The 16531-nt window shown below is 43.8% G+C and overlaps 1 protein-coding gene across 11 annotated transcripts in view; it reads left to right on the top strand.

The window, feature by feature from the left end:
- LOC121889201 (nuclear factor 1 B-type) overlaps positions 1–16531 on the top strand; it is a 68661-nt gene that overhangs the window by 13427 nt on the left and 38703 nt on the right. The window contains exon 3 of one of the 11 annotated variants that reach the window (XM_042400987.1): positions 14163–14266. The exons of the other annotated variants lie outside the window; for them this stretch is intronic. Within the exon in view, the coding sequence (XP_042256921.1) occupies positions 14163–14215 (53 nt within the window). The 3' untranslated portion in view covers positions 14216–14266. Of the gene's footprint in view, positions 1–14162; positions 14267–16531 lie in introns of those variants that run through there. 11 annotated transcript variants of the gene reach the window in all.

The raw sequence follows: 16531 nt of genomic DNA, 5'->3' as shown, positions 1-16531 counted from the left end.
CAAGAGGTCACCGGGCCATAATAGTCACTAACCCCTCTTGTTATCTCTGTGGCGTCCAACCCTTGCCTGTCTAATAAAACACAGACCCTTTCTAATTTGAGCTTTGCCCAACAGGGCGATGATGCAATGGCTGATCTTCCCTCATTGTTTGCAACCTGTGCTCTGGGGTTTCTACAGACTTAACATAGCTTTTTGGAGTAGTTATGATAATGACCCTAGTTGACCTACAGATGGCTAAATGAGTAATGCTCAAGCTCATCATCTCTTTCGGGATTCCAGCTGAGTCTGCATGGTGTTTCCCAGGAACATCTTCATCTGCTTATGCAGGTCTGTTTCACAAACTATTAGACGCTCACCAGACATTTTTTTCTCCCTTTTTCTGTAAAACCTCTGGCTGTAACTTGGGTTGCCATGTGTGTCTTGTTAAGGGCAGTTATGACAAATGGCAGCAGCTGTACAAACTAATCTCTCTGTAGCTTTCACACATGGCGCCCAATTAACAATGGACCACTGTGGGGCCCTAATCCACGGTGCAGCCATCCTCTAGTCCCGCTTGCTGAGCCAACTGCCCCAGGAGACTCTTCTCCACAGCACTCCTGCTAGCCAGCCTCTAACTCCATTCAGATGGGAGTTGGAGAACACTGCTAGGCCTGCTTGAGTTGGAGATACAGTAGCCATCTTGTTTGTTTCCATGTTGGGAATCCTGGTTCATGACGCTAAAGAGCCTGGGTTTTATTTGTCACTTTGGAGTTCTCTGGGATTGGGTTGCAGCTCGGGGATCTGCAGGCTACTGTACACGCACATACGAGTGTTTGAACTCAGATGCTCACATGCACATATGAACTCACGTGTATTCTGCTTGTGGGCGCTCGCGTTTAAACACATGCACGCAGCTGCAGCTGATAGATTTCGCAAAGTGGTTGCTGAACCAGTGGGTGGGAGCAGCGTGTTTCAGTGTGTGTGTGTGTATGTGTGATATAGCTTTCCTGTCAGTGGGCATATTTCCAGTAGTTGTATGGTGATAAACTGCTGTTTCTTGGGGCCTCAGATAGCTGTATGCACTATGTAATGCACTTAAAGTGTGGAGGGAGAGTGCATTCACTACCTCCGCAATCTTAGAGGATAATATACTTTATGAAGGCAGGGTGTTAGCCTACACTCTTTATTTAATGGTTCTTTTCAACTTGGGATTTATCCTAGCACAGCTACTCACATACATAAACAATATCCATTTACTTTCCCAGGAAAAGTTTCAATTTGTGAAGTCTTCCTCTGTCCAAGAGCATGTCAGCAGTGCTTTACATGGCCTTGCTGAAATACTGAGCTTTAAATTACAATTAATTATTCCAAAAGTGAAATACTGTGATTTTCAAGACTGCGTCATTTGGATGCAAACCAACATGCATTGTTGTTTCCACATTTTCCTTACTCTGATGCAAAACAAAGCCACAAACGGGAGTTTGAGACTTAAAAGGAGGGTGTTGAAGGGTCGACGGCCATCAGGAAAACGATGCGGGCCCCTGCCAAATCTATGACATGAATGAAACAAATGGATGAAGGAAAATGAAAATGGTTGGGGTGTGATCTCTGGCAGGCAGCGTGAAACCAGTGCCAACTATTATGAATGGGAAACCGCTGCTGAGCTAATGAAAAAAAAAGAAAGAAAAAACTGACTTTTTTTCATCCGCCATCCAAGAATAATTAACTGCGCGCAGGCCTTCTGGTGAGGGTGGAGAAAGGCACAAGACACTTGACTAACATCTCACCGCAGAGGAGGACAGTGAAAGACAGAGAGGGGGGCATGCAGCTATGAAAAGGGGGCAGGTGAAGCCAATAGTAGTTAAAACTGAAAAATGTTAAGAGGCATTTTTCTTATTTTCTTTATTTTAAAAAAAAAAACATAGCCACACTGGGGCCAAAAAGACTTAATGGTGTTACAAATTCATTGATTGCAGATTAGATATGACATTTAACTTTTTCATTCCATTAGACAGGCATGGTAGCCAGTCAACAGGAAATGATTTCAGTTTTGTTTTTATAATCAAGTGATTGTTGAACTAAAAGCAAAAATGCCAACATTTGGTGGTTTCAGCTTCTCAGATGTGAGGATTTGCTGCCTCTTTTATGTATTTATAAACTCAAAATCTTTGGGTTTTGGACTGTTACTTGAACAAAATAAGCTACTTGAAGTTGTCTTCTGGGGTTCTGGGAAATTATGATGGATGTTTTTCACTATTTTCTTATACATTTTATAGACTTAATTATAAATTAGTCAAAAAATAATCAACAGATGAATCAGTCATGCAACTTATCATTAGTTGCAGCCCTATTTTACTGTAGTGAAACATACTGTCCTGTACTGTATGTATTACTTACAGCCTTGTCTTATGTAGGCAGGGTGATATGATGGAAAGAGCAGAATGGGGCCCAGATGTAAGTTTATATATAGGACCTGACACGGGTACAGGGCAGTACACCAAGCAGAGGCGTTTGCATATCACATGCACCCTATCACGTACACCACATCCCATAGTGATAAGGACTATATGTACTGTAAGTAAAGCAAAGAAAAGAACAACTGTTAATGATGCGCGATGGCCTCAGCATGATGACACCAGAGGAATTAATGCTGTGAGAAGAAGCTAATTACAGGAGTTAGGGGGGGTTATAATTAAACAAAACAGACTAAAATTCCAAAAAGTATTTTTAGTATTGTAAGTTTTGACATGCATGCGGGGTTAAACTCGCAGTGTGCTGGTCTCTGGGTTAGTTGCATTTCTTTTTGTCCCTTAAGGACTTGTATGGGCAGACTTTATTTTAATCCATTATCAGCTCGCCCCGTAGCCAAGAACAACAACATTGTTTTTGTTTTACCATTAAACCTTTTCTTAATCGGCATCTTGTATGCTACGAACATCACCCGGTGCTGACAAAGCGCACACTGTGTGGAGGCTAACGCTCAAAACAAAAAGTGGTTTCCCCATTATGGCAATCAAAGCAACGTTATCAGCGATCAACATATTCTCACCCAGAGACAGAGAGGAGAAGAATGCCCCATTGACTGATACTGCCTGCGAGGCTGGTCGCGCTGATCTCCTGAAGAAAAGACCAGTGTCGCTGGTGGACCCCCACTCCCCCCAACTGCCTCCCCACTCTTTGCCTTCTTCCCTCTATATACGTATGTCTCAATACTTGGGGGATCTTAGAAGGGGTGGGGTGGTGGGGGGGGAGCTGAAGAGGGCTGCATGTGTGTGCGTGTGTGTGTGTGTATTGTCGAGGTGCTGCCGGGCGACTCTATCCCATGCTGGCGGTGTAGGAGGGGGGGCTGAAAAGACGGAGCCGTCACCTGCCAGACTGCTGGAATGTTAATGCCGTGGCTCTGATAATTGGATTTTGTACACACCGTCTGTGAGGAACGTCCAGCAACTTTCCCCCCTTATTGTTCAGCCCAGCCCTGGACCCTCAATAGGGCTTGTCTATGTTTATACAAGCACTCACGTCTCAATAAAGACTGTTTACAATGTGTGTGTGTGTGTGCGTGAGTGTGTGTGTGTGTGTGTTGGACTTCTGAACCACAGTGCAAGTGTGTGTGACAAGGAGACTGAAAATGAAAGGAGGAGAGTGTTAGATTATCAAGTTTTGGCAAATAGTAAAGATATTAAGAGATTTGTTAAGTGTTAAAATATGATTTTTCCAGATTGCAAAAAGATTTTGTACACACAGGAGAAGTCATAAGTTTGGACACACTTCCTCATTCAAGCTAATGGGAAGGTGTGTCCAAACTTTTGACTGTACTTGGATTAAACTTTCTTCCACAATGGGACATTCAAACCCGATTTTTTTTTTCCAAACTATTCATCCCACCATACTAGCACTGTGCCTACATGTTCTGAACTTCATGCGGAGTCAAAGGTGGGCACACCCACTTTAAGGTCAGAGGTGAAGAGGAAGCGTTCCCTATTGGTGGAACGTGTGTGAGGCGTACATGATCCGGGATCATTAGGGAAGTTATGGCTCTTGTTTGCGTCGGGGGGAGCCTGGAGTCAGGCCGGGAGCTGTGACGCACTGGTTTCCCCTCTCCCTGGCCTCCCATGCTATTTCCACCCGGGCTGCAGCGGCTTGAGCTGGTTAAACGTCTCGGCTGCACTGACCTAAATTCTTCATATTCACCTCAGAAGACCCTTGCCTTAGCCAACCAATCGTTTTTTCCCATCCCTATAGTGCTTCCTATGCAACGAACATACGCTTTGTTTGTGTATAAAAGTTCCTTCCTGTACATAAGGAAATTACGTTTTAAAAAAGCCATCCTATTCCCAGCTGTAATCCCTCTGAGCAGAACTGCTAGAAACAATGACAGAGGTTTTTCTCTTGGCAGAGAGACTTGTTGTGGTTAGATAAACAGCCTCTAATTGCATTTAATCTGTGTTAAAGTAAGGCATTTGGAACAATTACTTTGGTATGTTTACCAAACAGCTGTTGTGTGGATCCTTTTTTTCTCACATCTCTCAAAGATGTAATGGATTTGGTTCACCTCGCTGGTTAGTAGGAAAATAAGATAGGCGCTACATTAACTTATGCATGGGTTTGTATTCAGGCTTCAGCTGTTACAGAAATAACAGCGTAAAAATCAATTTAGTTTGGGTAAGATTTCATTAAAGTTAAATGGCTTAAATGGTTAAGGTACCAGATTTCCATTTTGTATCTTTGCAACATTTGTGTCACCTCCTCTACAAAACAAACACAATGCCTAATCATAGCTCAAACTTATAATATAATGGTACAATATTTATCATTAGCGTTATTATTACATAGCAACATGTTAAACTGTAATCAGCGGCAATTTTATGAATATAGTTTAAATGCTGTGATGGTAAAATAATCTTAAAAAAATATCTTATGCAAGAGTGAAAGAAATCTACTACATAACTCTGTTACAGGCAGGAGCCCTCCATGTTTCTCCGCTGTCTTACTCTTTTCCCTTTAACCTGGCAGTAGTGTGCTGTTGCATAAACAATGGTCTGGGCAGCCACCTTTGGGCTATTGTAGCCTTCCACAGGCCTGAACTGTGGCCAAGTGGATGTTGTTGCCGGAGACGGCCCCGCAGCCAAACACACGAGCCAACCAGAGGCCTCCGTTCCAGGAGGCGAGCACTCACTGGACGATACCCGAGGATAGTAGTGTTTGACAGCCCTTGGAACGCGTAAAGGAACTTGACTTTGAAATTCAAACAGAGAGGGATGAATTGGCTGAAGCCTACAAAATGACGCCTTCCCTGCAAATGTCACAACTAAAACGAAACTCAAGCCACACTTCGGGCCCGGGGATGAAGTGCTTGTGTATGTGTGTGTCTCTCTGATTTGACATGCTGCATGTGTTTAGTATTCATAATGAGGTGTTGCAAAATGCATGCTCTCTGCATATCTTGCTCGACTCACCCACCACCTGTATAAACAACAGTGCTATTGCGAAACGGTTCCAGGGAAAGGCTCTTCCCGGGCTTGTTGTCAGAATGAGGTCAGCTAACACTACTCTTTTCTCTCTCACTCTCTCATTTTCCCTCCGTCTCTCTGCCTCTTGCATTCACTCCCGCAGTTGTACTTTGTCCTTCCAGAGCACAAGACGAATAAGGCCACTAGATCAACCTCAAGCCTTTATTTGCATCTGTATCCACTCTCACTGTGCATGTGCGTCGTTGGGTGGAGAGCTGTATTTATTTCCTTTAATACCACTGAGAGGCAACAACTTGTTATTTTTCTTGTAGTCTCCAAAAGTGTCTTCCTGTACTGTAAAGTCCAAGAGCCGTTTTTTCAACTTTTGATTGTTATTTTTGTATCACATTGTGAACCTCATCTTGAACTGTCCAGGACATTGACATGAAAATGATTCGGTATATCTCAAGCAGTAAAAATCAGAAGGTCCTTGAGCAATAAAGCGATTATTGAAACAATCAGAACATGCACATTGGGGAGTTCTGATGCTGTTGGATTCTCTTGTATATTTTCTTTGGTTGGTAACGGGGATGGGGAGGTTGTTATATCTGAATTCTTCCAGCATGACATCATTTGAACCCCCTCGCTGATCATTTTACCCCATCACGGCACAAAAGCGCGCTCTGAGACGTAAGAGGAGTGCACATGTATCATATGCTTAAAGTAAGGAAGCAGCTAACTGCCCCCACCAAACACTGTGCTCCCAGAGGCACCGCTGGTGGACCGCGTCGTGTCTGGAACATTGTAACAGGATCTCCAGAGAGGAGCACAAAATGGGCGCTTTGTGTCCGAGATTTGTCCAGACAAACCCAGATAAGGAAACCCAACAAGGGCGAGCCGAAGGAGCTGCCTCTGCGACTTGAGCAAATAACCTTTAATCTAGGTCATGCAGCCAGATAGGGGCAGCTGCAGCAGTAGCCCTACTACCAGCAACGGCATTAGTGGTGACGTAAGTGATAAAGAGAAGGTTAATGTGGTCATTCCTATGACTAGTCGAAAAAGTATCCTTTTGTTTTTAATGTAAACACTATTTCCTGAGGGCTGTCAGGATTAATGGGAGGCTAGCCTAATTATGAGTGAGCTTCCCTCCATTACTTGGAAGTTCTGGGTTCAATCCCTGCCAGCGTATCCTTCAGAAAGATGCTTAATCCTTTTCACCCTGCACCCAAGCAGTGAATGGAAAAAAAAATAGTTGTATCACAAGAGATATCAGATCAAATGAAAGTGTAAGACTTGTGCAGCTGGGGGCCCTTTTTGAAGATAACAGGAGTTTTAGTAAAGCACCTCCTTCATATTTTATTTCCAAAAGGCCTGAAACTTGCTGGTACACATGAACAAGTATTATTTGGTTGAGTCCACACTCTGTGGTAACACACTGATTACAGTGCTGGCCCGACGGAGCCCAGTTCTCATGGCAGTCATAACAAGACCCATGCACGCCCCCCCCCCCACCACCCCTCCATCGACCCCCTCCAACCCCCCCCCCAACCCCAACCCCCACCCCCATAACTGTAGCCAACCCCTGGAGCTGTGTGTCTGTCTCCCTCTGCCTACATCTCCATGCACGTCCCAAAACAATCGATGGGGGGGGAGTGGGGGGTTTGGGGGGGGACAGGACCAGCTCGCTCCACGGACCATATGTGTCAGCAGACCACAAAATGCTGAAGCCATTACTCGGCCCACTCTAGTGAAATTGAAAGCAGGAGCCAGTAACAGCAGCAGCAATAGCTAGTTTTGGCTGAGTGTATGGGGGCAGTGTTAGGGAAAGCCCAGTCAGATGGTAGTGCTCACGCTGACTTGTTGACGGCAGCAGACTGCAGACGGCTGATGTCTTGTTGTCATAGCGCCAGCTCCTCCCTCTCATGACCTCTTGGTGACGATGCTTGTCTGCCTCTCTTTGCTTAAAGTTTGCAAGTGTGTCTGCATGTGGTATGTTGTTATTGAATGCCTCATATAGGCTCATAGATCTCTAACACTTCCTTTTTGGATGCTGTAATAATTTCAATAATTTGGCAGCAAAAGTTAGAAGATTGTTGAATTTTATGAAGTATCACATCTAATTTGAGTTCTTCTCTGAGTGATTGTCTGCTGAACTGAGCTAAAACAGTTGTTTTTAAACCTTTTTTTAAACCTCACTGTATTTTTCTGCCGTCACTTCAACTACAAATGGAAGCTTACCAGATGTAAGATTGCATTACATGCGCCGAAAACACGCATTTAGGCAACCCTGTCTCATGTTCATATTATATTAATGATGAAACATTCGTCCAACCGCTGTGTCATTGTAAGCTGCAACACTACTCTCGCTCTTGGCATTTTAAAAGAACAGTATCCTCTTGGCGTTAGTTCGCTACCCCTTGTATTCAGCTTTCCTTAAATCTTCCTGCTGCCGAATGTCTTGTAGGAACCGCTTGCATCTAATGCATTAGTTCAGGGTATTTTGTTACATGCAGCGTACATCATGCATTGTGATTGTAATTTATGTGAGAGTCGACGATGATTTGTGGGAAATTTCACCAAGTTTACTGTTTTTGGGATAATTCTTTCTCATGTGAAAGATAGTGTACTTGAGGCAGCTGGTTTTATTAGTGATTTATTATTGGTGGTTGCGTTCATGCTCGTACGTTAACAGGCTTTTTGTTCGCCGTGCCGTCTTTGTACGTGCTCGTATGTTCGACCCTGTGTTTGTCTTCTATTCTCGACTTTATTCCTTTCAGCTGATCGACGGTTTCTCACTCTGGTGCCGCTGGTTTTAGGTATCATCTCAAGGCACTTTGCTGTAAATGGGAACATTTACCGGCAAAATACACCCTTCACTTCCCCATTGATGCCTTTTGTGAGTTATAACCCCAACAGCAAAGGTGGGATCCCCATTCTCTTGTATGTGGCGTTTTGTAATCTATTTATTTATTTCTTTATTTGGGGCGGACGGTGGGTGTTTGCGGGATAAGGGCTCATGGAGAAGACTTATCTTCAAGCGCGCGTCTGTCATCTGCTGCTGCAGACAGAGTGCTCTTTCATTCGCTCCAGTGAAAGAGGGTTCACAGAGATTTAAGGGCCAGCATTGTTTGTGCTCTGCGATGCTTAATCACTTTTGATTGGACACCATATTAAAAACTTGGGCTCTAGACGGGGAGAGAGAGAGGCTCTTCCACTAAAAACGAGTACCCGTCCTCCACAAAAAAAGGAGCGGCGCTGCCTCACAGGGCGGATGGCGAGGGGGGGGGGGGACAAAGACATGCTGACAGAGTTAAGCCAAGAAGAGACGGGAGAGATGAGGACAGATGAGAGTGAAGGTCTTCAGCGGAGTGAAAGTTAACACCTCAGTCACTGTGAATCCTACTTGCATAAGACTCACTGATTTGGTTCATTAGGAAACAAATCTGTGGATTTCTAACTGAAAAAACACCCCATCTACTGTAAAAAACCAACATTTAGACTAAGAGGTTCTATAGCTTTGCCTCCAATGTCTTATCTTTCCTCGAGCTGAAGGAGTAAGATGGCGGCTTATTCCTAAAGCACTTCACTTTCCCACACCCCCCCCCCCCCCCCTTACCCCTGCACTCCATTTCACTGCAGCACTGATTACACGTAGTGTTTACATATTCCATAGAGCACTGTGACAGAGATAAACCTCTCCTGATGCTTATCCCCTGGCCACAACCACTAAGATATAATGTAAACCAAACGTCGCAGCTGCCTTTTTATGTCTCAAGTGCCAGTTATGCGTGCAGAGCGAGAATTTTGAGAGCTCGGATTTAAGTGGAATTGGTTAAATTGAAGTTTAAACCATCATACTTTTTCTTCTTTTAATGACGTTGGCGAGCTCTTTTAATAAGTGTTTTTTTTTTCCTCAGTCGTTTCACATGGTAGCACAGAAATAGTGTTTAGGCACTTCAGCTGAAAAGTATTACACCTTAAATTCAGATGATTTTTTTTAAAAAACATACATTATATACACTTTAACCAGCTCCTCTGTTAATAACTGATTGTGGAAAGTTTAAGTTGCTTGCTGTTGAAACGGAATATTTGACACACATAGCTCGGAGTTTAGGGACCGAACGTTTGTGGCAGGGGATAGACGTTTGATATGAAATGTGATTAATGATCCACACATCAGCGAAACCGGGGGAGCGTACCCCATAAAGTAGGTTGTGGGATTATACACAGGGCTACACTTGGAGGACTTCATGGCATTAATTGGCCTGTCTCTCCTGTGGCTCCGAGTATTGCTGTCACTCCGCTCCGCACGCTGCGGTTTGTGCATGTTATCACTCTTGAGGTCCTCCGCAGTAAATGTGTCACAGGGAAATTACGCTGGCCTAAAAATACCCTTGCATGTGCGTTTCCCATCGTCTCACATTTGGGTTGCTGAGTATCTTGGGCCGCTCAGGACACGGCGCTGTATTAGTCCCGGCAGCCAGGAATGAAATCCAACTGCTGAAATCATCAAACTGTTGTTGGAAGATTGTTCCCATCTTTACTCAGAAATGATGAATTTTAGAGGCCACACCTTCCGCCATTCGGTTTAAACATTTGTAAATTGTCCCTCGTTGACATAAATCTACTCCTGCGGCCTTTACAGTTGGAGTCTAGTCTATAGGTTCCTCCTCACTCCTCACATAGCACCTGCACCACACCCATGTTTTATGAAGTGCTTATGAGAGCGAGTGCTTGCCGCAGGGCTACTGCTATCCTACCCTAACCTGCTATCAGGACACACTATACACACACACACACACACACACACTATACACACACACACACACACACACGTACACACACACACATGCATTCTCTTACAGCTGAGTTTACAGAACACACTGTACTACACTTGCCAAGGTTAACTAAGGGAAATGAGGTTGTAATCTTCATTAATGAGAGGCACTCCGTCAAGTTGAGCCGGTTTGTAATGTACCCCAGATCCTGTTTGCTAGAACTCCACAGTCAAATAACTCTACAATAAGATAAGTCTTATATAGTGTTACATGCTTAAACTTCAGTAATTTATCAATAAATATGAAAAAGGTGCTTTAGTCACTGAAACCACGAGGATGTCTTTTCAGCTTTGACAGACTTGTTTTCTCTCTGCTCTGCATTAGCTCTAAGTTGCCTCAATAAATCTAAAACTAATCCACCAAGTGCGGGCTCATCCCTCTTAATTTGTTTGCCCGCTTTTACGTCCATGAAGATGTTCTCCAGTGACATCTAAGCCATCACGTTGACAACCCCAAGTGGCTTCTAATACTCCGACTGATTCTCCTCTATAGCTGCTTTGATGCTCCCTTTATTATGTTCGATGGGGCTACTTTATTCCCCTCCTCCTCTTGTTTACGGAAAAAAAAAGCCCCCGATAAGGCCTTCAGTGCGCAAAGCTGAACTTGCAGTCTGCTTCTTGGCCACATGGGCAAAGCTGAGGCCTACTTTAATCAAGACAAGAGAATGACCCACTTCATCTTATGCTAATTTGTTCTTTTGGAAAATTAACTGGGATTGACTCTGAAGAAATGTTTTTTGTCCCTTTAATAAACTCATATCAAAGTGATATCTGTGTATTGAAGTAGGCTATGTAGATGTTATTCCTCTGTGGCTTTTTTTTTTTTTTTTCCTTTTACATATACTGGAACTCTGTTTTCCATACTCTCATGTGATAGCATTGAATCACTTTGCTTGGCTGTTTGTATGAAAGCAGGCCTAATCTGTTGTAAAGCAGAAAAGTGGTCCTTTTTACGAGGTGCTAATGGCCTGCTAATTCTTGAGGAAAGGCAAAGTGACCAATTCATTCAGCTGAGTGTTTACTACCTATTGCCCTTTGACCTCTTTCTGTCAGAGTGAAGTTAAATGCAAGTTGCTCCAGCACCAGCGCTATGTTTACATTCTTCTCTGACATGTTGATTTTACCGTCCTAAATGCTGTTTGCCGTCATGTATGCGTGCATGTATGTATTCCTGTGCATTGCAACGATTGTACAATGATCTTATCTGTATCATAAAGAAGGTTGCCACAGTTTAATAAAAAGTATGATCTAATACAGTTCAACTGCAATGTACTGTTGTTACACTTTTGTGAGACAGTGTCAGAGAGATTGGACTTTTTAAGGCTGTTGTGTATAGTTTTAAAGTTACTTTTTCTGTTTTGCTTCAACATTTGATATGTTTTTTGTCATGGTGTAATGCTGACTACTATGACCTCAAGCGTTATACGGATGAATCAGCACCTTTGTGACACCGTTTCAACATCTAAAAGTTAATGTTTACTAGTTAAGTTGTATTTATTGCAGTGCTGTTGTACTAGATCACATCAGATTGTGCCGTGCAGGTGGGGTGTATGTATCATTCTCTTAAACTTTATGCGTACATGTATCACATCAAAAGCCCAAACTATCTATATCATTCAATTAGCTAATGGCCTGTCCTCCCTTCTTTCCAGCGAGTCTCTTCAGATGTATTTACTAGGCCTTGTTGTCTTTATGGTTTCCTCTGGCGAAACGTGCGTAAATAGCGGCGGATAAAACGAGAGGTGATTTAGTGGCCTCATCACAATGCGCCCTGCTCTGGCGGCCGCTTCCTACCTTTGTGTGGTCGAGGGCTCAGGGGTGCGGCAGCGGATACATGGCCCGAGTCCCGGCAGGCTCCGAGGAGGGAAGGAAACCTGGTGTCAAAGGCGATTGCTTGCTGCTTCTGTTATCTGAGCAACAGACACTCGCAGTAAGACTCACAGTGACAGCCAGAGACTAAATGTGTGGTTGAGGTTGATATTAACTAGATGTATCAAGTGTTATGTCAGATTTTTTTTAAATTATTACACATAATTAAGCAGTCAGGGGGAACTGAAAATAAACTATTTTTTTCAAAGTGAGTACAGCAAAAAAAAAAAAAAAAAAAGAGTCCAGTGGAAACCTTGTTGCGTGTGGACTGCTGCTGCATGGTTTCTTTCTCCTGCTCCTCTCCGCACAGGCCTCTCCTGTAACCTTGAGAGAAGCCCGCGCAGGCCCCAAGTTCAACGAGTGCATGAGGCATATTTTCGCTGAGCGTGCTTGGACCGCCCCACTAAACCCCTCGACCCCCCACCCCCCCCTCCCTCCTCACCATACATACAGCTTTTTTTCCCCCTCCTCCTAAAGAGGACTCCCTGTAGGCCTTGCCTTTCACAGCGCCTGCAAAGGAAATACATTATGTGTAAAAAGAATTCCATATGGTGTCATACGATCTGTGTAATTCTCTCTCAATTGATAAAAAAAAGTCACCCTGTATGCACAATTCTGTCCTTTGTAAAAGGACTGTAGCCTCTGTACTGTATGTACTGCCCTCCAACAGTTAGTCAACTTTTTTTTCCAACCTGTTACAAACAGATTTTCCTGCAGTTATGATACATTATACTGCCACTGATGTTTTGATGTTCCAGCTAAGCTATTACACTTCACATGAAATAGTGCTTTAATTAATTTTAAAAAAAAAACACACCAAAAACAAACAGTTTAACCAGCTCAGCAGGGAAATGATGATAAAAACGTATCACTTCCTCCTTCCTTGATAAATACTTGGAAGTCAGTTTTAGCCAGTTTTCTGGAGGTGTGGCTGACATCAGCTGTTGTGGCTTACAGTGAGGCCTCCTGCCTTGGCTGAGGGGGAGAGTCTGTGGCAGTCCTACGGGTAGGCTGTTCCAGGTAAGCCCTGCCAAGTTCAAGTGGCTTGGACCAAGCCCCGCACCGCAAATGGGAAGTGTTTCTGCAGGGCTGCCAACCTTGCAAGAGCGGCGACTGTTACAAGCCTGTTGTGCCGTCAGAGATAGTGTTTTCTACGTGCACGTTCAAAAAGGCCCTCAAGAGAAAAAAAACCAAAAAAAAACGTAGGCACGGAGAGATGTATATATGTAGATGCTTGCCAAGAGGGGGATTATAGAGTTTGCTCCAGTGGTGGCCCTTTGATATTCCTTCCAGTTCCCATGATGCAACACTGTGGCTAGTATCAGGAGATTATGTTTTTATGGCCTTTGGAAAGATTCCACACCAAATTAAATGTTAGTTTAATGTAAAATAACCGAGAACCTTGAATATTTCAGGTTGCAAAAGGTATCATTGGTGGCTTGTGTTTGTTTTAGCTTTTGCTTTTGCAGAAAGAATATACAGACTTAGAATCATACGTATCCTGTGTGATCGGTTTTCAAGAAATGACAGCAGTATAAATATTTAGCTTAATAAAGGTTAATAAAAAGGGCACAGCAAAACATCATTTTATAGGACTGGGTAGTTATGGAGTTTTGAGGACTTTGGACAATAGAAAAACTCCTGGAGGCAAACTCAATCAATGCATTTGACAGCAGTATTATATTTCTATTAACATTTGACCGCCTGGGAGGCATCGCTAAGAGTTTAAGAGAGATAAAAATGGAGAATCTGTGTGAGAGTGTAACATGTATATGAACTCGTATCTATGGGGTTGCGAATGAGCAGTTGTGATAAACAAGGGAATCAAGTCAGGGCTCAGAATGCGAACCATGCGGACACTTTTTCTACTGTTTGTTGCTCGCAGCTCAGTGACGATCCTGCCAGAAACATGAAACACAAACACAACAGCCCTGCTTGCCCCGCTGTGTTTGCCCTCCTGAGCTGAACCAGAACAGAACGGCACTTACCTCTTTTTTTTTTTTTTTTTTTCTACCTCCCTCCTGCAGCATTTACCCCAACCCTGTTTGCCCTCCAACCCACCCCTGATCAGAGTGAATGAACTTTTGGCATCCCAGATAAAGTGAAAACAACATGCTTGGATGAGTGGAAAGCAAAGGCTATGGGAGCTGGCTGTGAGACGGGTGTAAAGGCCCCTGTGGTGTGGCCCTGAGTGGACAAATCGTAGCAGGCTGAGGAAGTGGAGGAAGCGGTGCAGGGAGGGTTATACGGGCTGGTGGGAGGCGTGCGGGCGGGTTTCAGGGAATAGCGGCAAAAGGGGAATTCCTGTTCCTGAAGTGAAAAGTGATGGAAAAAGTGACTGCTAGATCTCGCTCATGCCGCTCCATGTCAAAACAGCCGAGCGCTGCCGTCATCTGTGCAAATATTTCAAGAGATTATGGTTTGGGAGCCTCGTGGGAAAGGCTAGAACAGCACTGCTAGGACAGCCCGAATTAAACACGCTTTAACAGAAAGCCTTCCCTTCTTAACCTTATCAGAGCAAGAATGAAATCACGAAACCACCATATTCAATGTACCTGCAAACAAACAGAAACCTGCCAGGTGAAGCCTGACGACATATTTTTAATTGTAATGAACTGGAATTTGTACCGGATATATTGATGTGTGCTTGTAGATTTGTCTGTATAATTGTCAGTGTGATAGAGACTATGAAACTATGGTGTTGCATATAAATGAATGTTTTTAGTATTTGGTGATTGTTCTCGTGTCCAGGGACTGCAGATGGAAATTAGCTTAAAAACCAAAATCTGACATAAATAATCTCTTCTCATTTTGAGATGAATGTGTTTTTGTGCATGTTCCTTGTTTAATAAAGAGAAATAATAATAATGAATATGTCTTTGTTAAGTGCATCATCCTAGCATTTTGGCAATAAACCAGAAATCATTTTGAAACAAAGGCCCTTTACATTCTCGACCAGGCTTGCCAGGCCTGAGGACACAGCATGTGTGCCTGCGTGTCTGCTACACACCTGTGTTTCATACAGTGTGTTTAATATGACCACAGTTTGCTATGCAAATTTGATTTGTAATATCTCAATCCTCCGTACCGTGCGCTCTCTTCCAATGTGTTGTACATAATGATATATTCCCAAAACCATGAGAGGCTACTGATGTAATGTGTTGTAAGCATGTGACCAAACACTGTGGCCTCCTCTCTCAATGCCATGCTCCGCTGTTACATTGTTTATGACTCTCAAACAACAGAATCTGAAATTAATTTAGCGCCTCTCCTCTTCCCACTGTAAACTGGCGCTGTGCAGCCAAACCACATGTTGTTATTGCTGCAGTGGCAGAGAGGGCTGCCCCAGCAGGCCTTAGTAGCACAGAACAGATTTGCTCTCTGTTTTTTTGCCAGGAATGTGGAATAGAGTTCTCTCTCTCTTTCTGGCTGTGAAGATCTCGCTTAGTATGCACTTAAGTATGATTTATAAATCATACGCTTGTGGTGTGGCAAAGGGACTACTCCGTTAAACCTGAGAGATTAGATTTGCATTTTGATCTCCTGTAAGACCAAGATGTTTTGTCATGATTATATGGTGCTTTGTTGTGGTAAGTGACGGGCTGTTGACTGTATTGAGTCTCTGGATGTTTGTGTTTGAATTGTACATCTGGGACCTACAACCACAAAGAGCAAAGATGGCTCGCACCTTAACTGCTCTTAGCTGGATATCTCCAGACAGTTGGAGGGTCCATGAAGAGCAGAGGAGCTCCTCTGTCTCTGGATGGCTGCCAACACTCTGACCTTGTGGCGGGCACAGCCACTGTCACTCCCTCTTGAGTTATGTGAGAACCTGTTTTATGATGCTGTTTTTTTAAACCACTGCTCTGGATCTGACTGTGGCTCACCAGATGAGCACTTACTTGACGCAGTGATCCCACCGACACTATTCTTTATAAGACCAGTGGTTTTTGGTTAATTACGCCTGTAATTTCCCTCGTTGCATTATAGCTTCTCTCCCTGGTCTTGTGCCAGTGGAGACACCCGAACCCCACTCTCTCAACAAACCCCCTTGCCCCCGAGCCTCGATCCCCACGGATGCTTTGATTCAGGCCAGCTCTGACTGGGGGCCTCCGAAAGCCCCGTCTCCAGGCTCATTAACAGGGAAGGAGGAGTTTTACAGGCCATGCGGCAGGCAGCCGGCTTTTTAACCACCAACACAAACCCCACCAATGTACAACCTTAAGAGTTAAAACCTCAAGTCATTACTACACTATTGGAAGTATGAAGTCTAGAAAGGTGTGGGCATTATTAGAACTACCACTCTTAAAAAATTGGCCTGCACCTTGCCCGAAGGTACTGTTTTACATGTGTTGCACTAATCCGCATGTAGAGCAGGGTATCATTTTGAGATACA

Source organism: Thunnus maccoyii, chromosome 22 (genome assembly GCF_910596095.1).
Source record: "Thunnus maccoyii chromosome 22, fThuMac1.1, whole genome shotgun sequence".
NCBI lineage: Eukaryota > Metazoa > Chordata > Actinopteri > Scombriformes > Scombridae > Thunnus > Thunnus maccoyii.
Note: the sequence above shows the minus strand (reverse complement) of the source record. Positions and strands in the feature narration are given on the sequence as shown.